The sequence below is a fragment of the Halichoeres trimaculatus genome, unplaced genomic scaffold, assembly GCF_033239565.1.
Source record: "Halichoeres trimaculatus isolate MK-OKI-2021-1 unplaced genomic scaffold, fHalTri1.1 fHalTri1_scaffold_16, whole genome shotgun sequence".
Taxonomy (NCBI): Eukaryota; Metazoa; Chordata; class Actinopteri; order Labriformes; family Labridae; genus Halichoeres; species Halichoeres trimaculatus.
The window spans coordinates 25143221-25155785 of NW_027437194.1; the positions used below are offsets into that span (position 1 = coordinate 25143221).

General features: G+C 40.9%; 1 protein-coding gene across 1 annotated transcript in view; it reads right to left on the reverse strand.

Moving 5' to 3' along the window:
- The window catches only part of ass1 (argininosuccinate synthase 1), a 35790-nt gene that overhangs the window by 15012 nt on the left and 8213 nt on the right, over positions 1-12565 (reverse strand). Inside the window, exons 7-9 of the mRNA XM_074690429.1 lie at positions 11938-12008; positions 11801-11831; positions 4606-4696 (exon numbers count right to left, since the gene is read on the reverse strand). Of these exons, the coding sequence (XP_074546530.1) occupies positions 4606-4696; positions 11801-11831; positions 11938-12008 (193 nt within the window). The remainder of the gene's footprint in view (positions 1-4605; positions 4697-11800; positions 11832-11937; positions 12009-12565) is intronic.

The window sequence follows — 12565 nt, forward strand, 5'->3', positions numbered from 1 at the left end:
CTCTCGTGGTCCCTGAGGTCTGCTGATCACTTTCACCTCGTGGTCCAAAAAAAAAACCTGTTTAAAGACTCGAGGTGATCGAGCCTTTTTAGTGGCGGCTCCTAAACTGTGGAATGACCTGCCACTCAAAATAAGAATATTCTCCACCCTAACGACTTTTAAATTGCGTCTTAAAACTCACTTTTATTCTTTGGCTTTTACTTAGGCATGAGAATTGTGTGATCCGTGTCTTTTTATGTCTTTTATGGTCTCAACCCCCTTTGTTTTTTTATGACTCTTATTTCTTTCTATGTGTTATTTCAATTGATTTTATTTCTTTTCTTGATGTTCTCATATGTTATTTTAACTGTGCAGTACTTTGGTAAACTTAAATGTTTTTTTTTAAATGTGCAACATAAATAAAGTGAATTGGATTGGATTGGATTGAATTATGGCTGATATATACCAATATTAATATTGGTAAATAGAAAAAAAACAATCTAGACACATATAATGTGTTATGGTTGTTCTGAGAGAAAGAGTGGTGCGATCATGAGAAAAGACGACAGAGATCATGGAAAGGGTCAAAGGATGGAGCGTCAGAGATGAACGTGATCAAAAAAGTATGTTTTGTCTGTTTTTTGGACAAAAACAGAAAGAGAGACATGGAAGAAGAGGGTCCACTCTTCTTAGGTAGTTTTGGTGTTTACATAGTCAGAGAAAACAATATTAGTTGGGTCTTGAAAAATTGTTCAAGATGCTCTGAAACTACCACATTTACATATTGGCCGATACGTTAAAGAAAATGACCAACATCGGCTGATACTGATATTGAAACTGATATATCGTGCATCCCTCAACAATATTTATCTTATAACTCCAGAAACTGGTCCTCCTGGTTTCCAAACAGTCACAGTGTTGATAAAAGAAGAGCTGATAAATGTCAATCTGAGAAAAATAATTGAAAAGCTTTTCTTTTTTGTTAACTGCAGAGTCCAAATGATTTGCAAATGATCAAGACATTTTACAGTGTCCCAACTTTCCTGGAATTGGACATAAGAACAAGCCTTAACAAAAATTTTCTGCAATAAATGTTAGCGGCAAAAAAACAGCAACTGTGTGGATTTCATGGTTTCCACCACCACTATTAAAGTCAGCGAATAGACTCATGTCAACTCATGTCAACTTATCAGAAAACAAACAGTTAAAGACAATTTCCCCCTAACCCTGCTTAATTTATTTACGTGTGTGATTCTAACAAACTGAGCTGTCACAAACCAGAGTTGGTTAAATCTGCCGACAGCAGCTCATTATCTCAGCGCTGGAATGAATAGTCATCAACTGAAGGTGAAAATTCAAAATGAGGTGGTGAGAAAGGCTAATAAATTCAAAGGCCCGGCCTGTTTGAAAGCTGTGAAATTGTGGGCCGGCCTTTACCTAATTCAATTACGCACGCAGCTTTATTACCCACAACCTCTTTAGTGAAGGGAAAATTTTTGCGCCACTGAGTGTTTGTGTGTTCATGTGCATGTGCAGCAGACAAAACCACTTGTGGATTCATCAACCTTGCTCCTTTTTATGTCAAAAACACACTCTGAGAAATTACAGACACCCAGGTTCCTTACACACACTTTCTGTCTGGAGCTACTTAAACCAGAAACACATCAGAGACCTGCTCGTTCACGGCGTTCATTGAGAGATGTGAGCTGGGGACGAGTGTGTGAGTGCTGAGACGGTAAAACAACCACATCAGGACGACACAGGGAGAAGAAATAGGAGCAAAAATATCCAGCCCTCAGTCCTTTACACGGCTAAGCATGCCTGCACTTCTGGTTTCCTTTCAGCCAGAGCTCACAAAGCCCTGATAGGACTGACATGTGAAGGACTTGACAAATTTTTTTAGACAAGGGCTTTGTTGATGTCCCATTCTCAAATCACGGGAATCCTGGAGGCTCCCATGGAAGAAGAAAACGTTTCTCCCGGTGCAGGAGAGGGCAGTATGGATGATGAATTAGCAAACCCCGCCCCCTCCCAGATACCTAATAATTAGATTAAAAGTTCAAATAAATTAAGTGTCTGAACGTGGGAGTGTAGGGGCTGGCCTTTTCCGTGCCTGCACTCTCTTTTTCCCCCTGCTCTCTCCATCATGCGGGTTCGATCATTCACTGAGGGGTCTTTTTCTCCCCGTGATCCTTTTCTTCACTTTCGCACAGCCTAACAGTGCAGACAATGGGAGTGCAGACACAGTTGTAGGAAAAATTACTGCTTTACATTTTTCCTCTCTGTCTCTTTTTCCTCTGCACTTCTCTGGCATAAAAGGAGGGAGGGATGATTTTTTTTTTTTACTCCTTAAAAAAAGGGAGAGGAATGGGGGAACGGAGTGTTTGACGGGGGAAAAGGTTCCTGTCGTTATATATTCTTTTTTAATCAGTGAGAAAACTTTGGTGAGAAAGGCAGGGATGAAAAGGTGGGAGGGGGAATGAAATGAAACATTCTTGTGCTGATCTTGTGCTCAGAGGGAGGAGTAGGCTCGGGCTTTTGTGTGGACAACTAAAACAGCTTTTGTCATAGGGCGCTCAATAAAAAGGAAGGAATATGTGTGAAAATAGAGCGCAGGCCTGCAGAGAACCCGCCAAACCGGACTCCACAAGTGCAGCTCCTCTCCTCTTAGCCTGAACACCAGCCTGCTTATATTCTATAACCAAGTTTGTAAAGTGATACCCAGACAATATCTTTGTTGAGATCTTCTTGGAATTTAAAGTTGCACTTCAGGCAGTTTTATTGGCAACAAAAATTCCCACCAAATCTTCTGAAGCTCCCTAAATCATCGCTCATAAAACTACCAAGAAGCCTGAGTGATCAGAGGAGCCAGTGTTTCTCAGCCCATTGATGTCAGCGCTCTGCAGCTTCCACCAGTGACCGGGGATGAAGGGACATCTGTGCCGTTTGCCCCAGGCGTGGATGTTTCTTTTGCACAAACATGTGACACTTTCCACTATTCAGCTCGTGGCGATATATCTAATGAGCATTTCCCTGCTCCCTCCGGGCTCGGTGTATTAGCTGGACTTAATGCTTCCGGCCTGCGTGCTTGCCCCCGGGCTAAACATGGCAGCTTTGGAGCGAGTAATGCTGTGAGGGGTTAAGGATAAGTCTGGGTGGTCAGGAGTGGTGATAAAGTGTGAGCAGGTCAGGGTGAGAGCTGTAGCCCTGCAGCCATAAGCATCATGTTAAGTTACATCAAGAGACCGAGGACGACTGACTCAGTTTATCTCCAGCTAAAACACATCCAGACTAATTATGCAAAATCTAAACTTTATTAAAAACCTTTAAAACTTTTGTATGAAGCCGTTATTTTAGAAGAAAAACTAGGACAGTCTTATTTCGACTAAATAAAACTCCAGATTTTCTTGAAATGTAATTGATCTTGAAATGTGAGAATATTTGTGCTTTAAAGTGTAACATCTCTTGAGTCAACAAAGAGGTACAAGATCTATTCAAGAAATATAACAAATTAAATAAAAAAAAAATTCTATAGCAGTCAGTTCATTATAATTTTAGTTCTTAATAGAGGATAAAAATTATGAATAAGTTTTAGCACCATATGCGCACATAATAAATGTAAAGTTGATTGATTTTAAAATTGATCCAGAGTCATTCATAGGGATGGGTATCAAATTAGGTACTTTTATCGGCACCGAGTACAGATTCACGTAAAATTAAACGGTACCAATTTTCGTAACCTGAATGCATCCTTGAAACTGTGAGAAATGGAAGAGTAGGAGATTTTCCACGCTGGACATGAACACATCATTAGAAGTTTATATATTGAGAAATAAATGTGCTAAATTGAAAAACTTTGAGATTTTTTAATGAAACAAATTGATATTTATTACCACATAAACACACTCAAAAGTACTGCAAATTGGTACCGTTGAGTTAGTACTGATACTAATTGCCAGGAACCGGGTATCTGTACCGTATAGTTTCAAATGTGAAAGGAACCCATCCCTAGTCATTAATCCATTAGATTATCTCAAACTTTTACTGCACACCTCTTTTTCATTAATGTGATATTTCCTTTTGTTTATGCTTTGAGAAATAAATAAACAGATATAATTAAATGAAAAAAAATAGACTTTGATTTAAAATAATGTTTGTTTACCTATTTGCAATCTCATTTATATTTCAAAAGCAACAAATGTTAAGGTAAAAACAGGTTAATATGTGTGGGGGCCATTCTTACAACATTTCAGCAACTTCAGTCAGTTTTAACAAACAGCCTCCTTCTCTGATTGAATCACTACCTTGAAAGTTTTTTTTTTAATATTAAATGTGTCCTGCTCTCCTTTAATATCAGTATGTCTACCTCTTGATTTTGAGGTACACCTGCATGTTTATCAATATTATGAGAATAGTATTCCATTTTGATCTTTAGATGACCTGATAAAGCTCCAAACTGGGCAGTGGGACCTTAGGTTCACAGGGAATGGGTCACTGATGAATGATGATTTTTTATATATATTTATTTTGTAAGTGTGTTCATTCATTAAAATCAATAAAAATATTCTTGAGGAAAAAGGAAAAACAAGGGACTGACAGAGGTAAACAAAAGCTGTGAATACAAACCGTTCTTAAACTCTATCTCCAGGACGTCGGGGCTGCTGGGAGAATCTTGCGGGCTCTTGGTCATCAGGTAAAGGTCAGCAGGAGCCTGACTCTGAAAACACACAAAAACACACACTCACTCTCTCTGTTTCACACACTTTATCCCACTCGTTGTATAACCAGGACCTTTGAGACCTCATCCCAAACAGAGCGCTGCGAGGGGATAAAGTATTGTGTGAGGTGATAATGGACAACTTGAGAAGAAAAGAGAGGATGGTGCGTGAAAACGTAGAAACCTAAAAAAACACCATCAGGAGCCGAGTGAAGACAAAAAATAAAAAAATCGATGCTCCATTTTTCTCCTCTATTTGGTTTCATTTTCCCCGTGTGGCCCTTCACGGCAGGGGGACGGCGGGAAAAGTGGGATGCAGCAAGATGGAGAGTGGGAAAGGGCAAAAGAAAGAAATGATTCACATCCACAAGAATAGTGAACAATTGACAAGTCAAAGCACACCTGATACTATGACAGATCCTATTCAAGCAACACTCTGATGTCAATAACGCTCTGCCTCTTTCCTGCCTGCCTTCGCTTCCTCTCGTCTGCCAGAGTTGATTTCCTGAGTGACGTTTCCATCTCTTTCACTTACAAATGAAGAATTCTGATTAAAGGGCATCACACAACAAAGCCTCAAACTGCATCCTGCCTCCTCTAAAGTTGTTCTGTGTGACAGATGTTTGTCGTTTTCCAGTTGTTTGGAGCCGGAGTGATTTCAGGAAGTCACAGTTGGGACCCAAAGGAGCGTGGCGGTCTGATGCGTCCGCCCAGCGATGTGGCCCTCCAACAATTACACAGCATTAGGACAAGACGATGGCCAATGTCTCCTGAGCTGAGTCAAATTGCAGGGGGACTATGCAAAATAACTATTGGGTGCATTTAAATGGAAAGCTTTACCAGACACTAAATCATCATACAATAACTAATCGGCATCTGCTGGTCGCCTGTCACTGAGGAGAAAACGAGCAGCGCAATCACTTTCCTTCCTTTTAACTAAACACCCAAATTGACTGGGAAGGCGCCCGTCTTCCTCTCCTTTATTTTCTGCCTCAGTGCCCTGAAAGATGCCAAATGAGAGTGAGCAGGAGAGGAGTGAAATGACTCCCCTAAAAGGCTTTTTGATGCATACGCTTTGAGGGGGGAGATGGACTGAATTTTAAATACTAGAGCTCCATAAAGTGTATGTTTTCTGCAGGGTTTTCCTCAGTTGTAAACACATGGTTATGATTTTAACATCAAATAAAAGCAGACAATACTTCCTTTGATCCTTTAGCAATTACAGTATTTAATGATGTCACATTGCTCATGTGAAACGCATTGATTTAAGGAAATCTAAGATAAATTCAGCTTAAAAATAATACAACACAAATATGATTTTCTCTTGTTAACAAAGCAACAAAAGCACTATCCTTTTTCCTGATGAGACGTCTGCTGGGTTTAATGTTTACAAAAACAGATTCTGATGGTCTGCAAATCATTTAAACTCTGTATTTGATTAAAGCAATGTGTAAAAAGTCTTCTTCTTTCATTTTAATGAGAAATGTTTGCTTGTTTTAAATGTGATGCCAGATTATAAAGAAGCACAACAAGCATGTCAGTTCAGCACCTGGACTCTACCACTACTACTACTACTACCACTACTACTACTACAGAGACATGTCGTGTACTCTGTGCAGGATGTGGTTTGTCTGTGAGCTCTTCATCTGTATGGCAGCATGTGTTGCTCCTAAACCTGTAGATACTGTTTAGCAATGTAATGTAATGGAGCCTTCAGAGATGTGTAAGCCCGCCCATGCCATAGACTCTTCTGATCCCCCCAAATCATACCCCACCCTTTAATTTGACTACATGCAAATAGTCCACGATTTCCAAAAAGAATGTCAGATCCTGATTCATCAGATTACATGGCAGTTTTCCAGGTTCAGGTCCAGAGAAGTCTCTTTTGCTTCTTTTTGAGCCCATGCAGTGATTTCCACTACAGAGTCATGTCTGCTTTTGATGCGGTGCTACCTGAGGGCCTGAAGATCTGGTCCATCCAGTCTTGGTTTTAGTCCTTGTCTCTTTAGTTCATAGATTTCTACAGATTCTCTAGATCTTTTAACAACATTATGTTCAGTAGATACTGAAATCCATTAATTCTCCCTGATTTTCCTGTGAGGGACATTATTCTGAAACTCACGCAGTCTCTCACAGAGTGAGGAAACTGTACTCCCCTCAGCCTCTCAGGAGAGTCGTTTTTATACTCAGTCATGCTACTAACCACTTGATAATTAACCTAACTAGTGAGACCTTCCTTTTAAGTTTTTTTTTTAACAATACAAAACTTTTCTGGTGTTGTGTTGTCCTAACAGTTTTGAAACATGTTGCTGACATCAAATTTAAAATGTGTAGCTCAAAATTTTATTCTTCATCTCTTACACTTTTTTAAATCAATATAGGCCTTATATGATTCGCAGGACATCAAATTTTGTTCCTAATCAACATTTATACAGCAACTTGACTTTCACAGAACCAGGTCTGTAAGAGGTAAGCTGGTTCACTACCGCAGAAAGAATCCTCACAAGAATGATTTCCAAACAATTAAAAACATATTTTTGCAAGTCTATACCAATTCATGCCTCCTTTCCAGTCAGTGTTTTGAAGAATTATGCACGCTCCAACAATAAGAGCTTAAATTTAAAGCCAATCGCGTACAAAGAAAGCAGAAAAAGTGAGGGAAATGGGCTTGTTTCCAGTGAGCGCGAGATCAATGCATTTCAATTCTAACCCCCTGCAGGTGGACCTGTCCCAAAGCCATGGCCCTGAAAGAAAGGAAAAGGTAGAGGCAGAGGAGGTGGGGGGCAGGGGGGTATTGATGGGAAATGGGGCATGAAGCGCACCATCATGTTGCACAGAGCAGCTCCTTCAGCAGCCTTTGCTTCTGCCATATTGTTGTGCTAAACGTGGCCCATACAGCAAAGAAGAGGGCTGACGCATGAACTTAAAGCAAGTAAATTTCTATCTTTCCACATATTAGTTGCCTCATTGGTTTTCAATCGGAGGCAACGAAGCCAAAGGAGGCAGAGGTGGCAGCAGAGAGGAGAGAGGGGGAGGCTGGAAGGGGAGGAAAGGGAGAGTAGAGAGGAAGAGGATGGTCACCGGGAGCTTCCACATGAAGCTACGGTGAAGACGAATACTCGCTGAGTATCACAGGTCAGACCAATCAGACCTGAGGGCGGCCGAGGCACATGACAAACAGCGACCTCTCTGCTTCAAAGCACACATTCACATGCATACACAAACCTACAAGCCCACTTCCTTTTCCCCACAGGCAACCTTCTGTCAGCCCATCTCTGCAGCCGGTCGTGCCACCAGCAGAAAACAAGTTTTCATTTCCTCTCAGTGAGCAGGGGCTTGGCGTTACGCTCCTTTACTCCTGGTCAACACGAGCGCTGGCCCATCAGCTCCCTGATCAAAGAGGGGAGCGGGCCTGGGGAGGCTCTCTGACAGAAGCTATAATTAAGACTGAGGTGATGTTTTAATGACTCAGGACGAGTGTCGGGCTGCCTCAGGCTGCACGCTGACTGCTGGAGTGTGGAGGGGCAGAGACAGAGGGAGGAGAGGCTGAGGAAGGTGCAGTGTGTGGAGTCATTTGACAATCGTCAGAATACTAATGACGTGTAACAGCATCACAGAAATGTATCTTCTGACTTGACTGTGCTACATAGAGATGAGTTAACAGGTTGTCTTCTTCTTAAATCAAAATTAAAACCTAAAAAATGCCATAAAAAATCTGGAGATTTAAAAGAGAATAAAAAAATGATAAAATAACCAAATATAAAACTCACATGAGGTGTCTCAGAATTTAATACCAAGAAAAACAGACTCCTGACAAATCTGAGACTGGCACAGGAGTCATCATGAAAAAAAGGATCTTAAATAGGAGCAATTTGTCTTTAACATAACCCTTACATACAATCACATTTTCACTGTGTGGTAAATTTCTCAATGTAAACGTATGTATCAAATTTTCAAGCATAAATCTACTTAGAATGTGTAAGTAGCATACGCCACATAAATAAAAGTGTGATTATTTCTAAGAAACATATTTCTGAGAGCAGGGAGGGTGTGTTTTCTTGAGTTTTACAACACTCTTTTTTGGAGAAATCTGTTACTATTACACAGTTTCATTAGGAGTGGGTACTGAATTAGGTACTTTTATAGGTACTGACCAAATTTAGTCAAAAGTATCGGGTACCAGTTCCCGTAAAATCAAAAGGTACCATGTTTAGGTACCTAAATGTATCCTTGTGACTGTGAGTGAGTGGAAGAGTAGGTGATTTTCCATGCTGGACATGAACACAGCATTGGAAGTTTATGTATTGAGGAATAAATATGTTAAATTGAAAAAAAAATGAGCTTAAATTATTAAACAAATTTATATTTTTTACCACATAAACCCATAAAAGTGCCAAAAATTGGTACTACCAGGTACCTATACCGATTGCCAGGTACTGTGCATCGGTACCGTATTGTTTCAAATGTGAACAGTACCCCTCCCTAAGTATCATGTCCTGTTAACATAAGATGTAAAAGCATAAAATAACTTAAATATTTCTAATCGAATGTAAAAAGGCATAAACTTCTAGTACTGCTGGAATTTGTAATATAACCCTATTTAATCATTGCAAACCTTAAACACTGTCCTGACTGCTATATCAAAATAAATAAGAATTTTCTCCAATAATAAAACATTTACCACTTGAAACACAAAGACTAGATAATAAAGTTATAAAATGGTCTCTGCATTCAGAGCAATGAGAAGAAACTTTATTGTAATTAGTTTTCCACCCACAAAGGTGGATCTAAAAATATGTGTCAAATTTGGCCTAAAAGCCTCACTGTACAAAAAAAAAAAAACATTTTCATGCATTTTGTAGAACTTTAGGAATAGTCATCAAATTATAAGCTAAAAGATGGACGTTAAGGATATTTTTACTTCAGTCAAATGTCAAAACGGTTGTGATTGACACAAACAGTCAGCAGCGGTTAACAGCAGACCTCCACGTGTACATATCAATAATAAGAGCCTGTGTAAACCTGGTGACAGAGAGCCACTGTAGCCCAGGGTGCATGTCTTTACACAGGTTAACTTCACCAGATGGAGATGTGTAAATAGAAAAAGACACAGGGCCATTGTGCTGCAGGCAGGATGCTTCAGGGTTACCAGGAAGGATACAGTGTTAATCGTAGAGTAACCTGAACTCTGCCGGCTCTTATCTACAGCAGAACATATGAGCGACCATTTGGACATTTCCTAATCTGACTGCAGAGAGGAGCCTTTGTGCAACAGGTGGGGGGGGTCTGAATAGTCGAGGTCCACCTCGGGCCTTTAGGGCTGAAACCAGAGACTGCTACAGAGGAGATACTAAGAACAACATGACCTCTCAGAGATGGCCTTCCTGATTGATCAGAATCTGTTTGAGTGTTAAGAAGAAACATTACTTTGCTTTATTTGAACCACTGAGCTCTGATAGGTTCAGATATTTAGATTATTTTTAGCTAAAAATAATCTAAATAAGGTTGCGTTTGAGCTTTGATTACAGCTTGGTATTGGGAGGTCTTTGTGGCGATGTCTAACTGACCTTAATTAACAAACTCATGGAAAAACAAATTACCAGAAGGCCCAAAGGCTGAAAAATGCTCTTCATCACAGCTCATTCAAAGTTCAAGATATCATTTTTGTGCCCGGGATAATATATTCAAATCCCTTTACCACTCTGCGCCCATGCACCATAAATATTTCATTGTATTTAATGCCGTTAAATGATTCAATATTGGAGTAAATGCTTCTACACATTGAAAACCCCCTGAATGAAATCACTCACACAATACTGTCATCATGCATCGCTATGCTATTGAGCCAGTCGCTCTCATTCTTTTCAAAACATTTCTCCACAGGCCGACCACTAAAGAGACAGCGGAGGGGTGGGAAAGGGACAGAGAGATAGAGGTCTGGGAGTTACAGTGGCCCTGCCCCTGCATCTCCACTCCAGCAGCGGGGGACCCCTCGCCTCTCTGTGACACCCGGTCCATTGGGGGACTCATCTGTCTGGCGCACAGTCTTTGTACTTTACTGTTACTGGTGACATTTTGGTGTCACGGTGTCACGATGAAATGGCTCCCCTCCCACGTTGCAGCCTGCGGCGGCGCAACAAGTGGAACAATGAGGTCCCGAGGAGTTGGGGCTGGAACTCAGGAGGCCCCAGCTGGGCGCAACGCCCTAACCCTTCCCCCTCCCCGGCTCCCATGAAATCGGGAATTAGTCGAAGCGTTGCTGACGACAAGTCAGTGTCTGTGTGTCCCGGGCTCTTCCCAGGGCCCAGCGAGGACCCGGGGTGAGCAGAGACACAGACACAGACACAGCAACTGAGGATGGGAGCTTTGGGGGTCACCGAGGGCAACCTGCATGTACAGCTTTGACCTCTGACCCCAGCAGAGATCAAACTCTGTCTCACCCATGGCACTGTGGGAGAGTGAGTTGTGTTTATCACTGGCGGGACTGGCATGGGTCAGCGGAGGGAAGAGAAGCCTCACTGCTGAGTTATTGTAACGCTGTCTGAAGACGGATTAAACATCCAGAGCGTACGAAAATATGAGCTCACTTCTCTGTTTGCTGAAGAGTGATGGCAGCAAACAGAGTGTGTGTGAGAGGACGACAAAGGAGAGGACTCACTGTACGTCCTTCATACCGATTTCTTTTCTGTTTCTGTGAAGGTTGAAAAGTGTGCTCTCAAGGTTACCTAAAGGTCAAACATTGTAATATATAAAGTTCACATCTGAAGGTGACAAACTGTCCCCGACTCTTATGATAAACGGTTCACAGCTTCATCTCAAACTCGTCGGGTGAACATCTGCTTTCATGCCTCCAGTTCTGCTTTTACAGGTAACGTCAAAAGGAGCTCAGTGATAAAGAAACTTTCATTTAACCATGAAAGAAGTTTCGTTCTCGGGGTTTAACCAGCTCTTCAAGTGTTGACACTTCAGAAACTAGAAATGTGTGGGTTTCACATACGCACACTGTGGTTTCAGTTTTGACTCATTTTACCATAAAAACCTGCACACACTTTGAAAGGTGAAAGTCAAAGGAAGGAATGAGTCATAAACGGTAAGTAGTCTTACCTTAGGGTTCTCCAGGATCCCAGACTCATAACTTTAAAAACATAAAAAGAAGAAATAGGTTATTTTTCTGTTAAATGTATCATGATTTAATAGACAGGATATTGATAAAGGAAGTGGAGACGGAGCAGCACACTCACCTTATGTGCATCAGGTTGGCGTCCATGCTCCAAGGTGCTTTGGGAGTGACAGGAACGGGGATGCCGTGTTTCTACAAAGTTTCAGAAAATTGTGATTTAACATCCTGTTCACTTTGAACCTTTCTCTACTCACAGGTTCTGTGAACAAAGTTCTGAGTATGAGGAGCCAAGTAAACTATTTCCAGAGGCTGGTTTTTGAACTGCCTTTTTTCCCCACACTGCTCTTAACTCCAGAGGGTGACAGAAAAAAGAAGAAGAAAACAATCAGCAGAAAGAGAAGTCAACAGTTCAGTGTTTTAAGATTGGGTGTTTGTCAAATGTACCGCAGGCCAAGTAGAGGGGGTGTGAATTACATGTCATGACTGCCCTCTAGTGGTAAAGGTGGGTCAGAACCAACAACTAACAGGACTGAAATGCAGATGGATACAGAGGATACACGAGGTCCACGTCACACAAATCAAAGGATTTCATTACATTACTGTGATTGTTCATTGATTGAAATCTGAATTCATTATTCTTGTTGAAAGGATTTATCTTTTAAACTGGTCACAGGAATTACTGTGGATTTGTTTTACAGTGGATATAATTTAACATTTCAACTTTTATATCTAATTTGTCTTTATTTTTT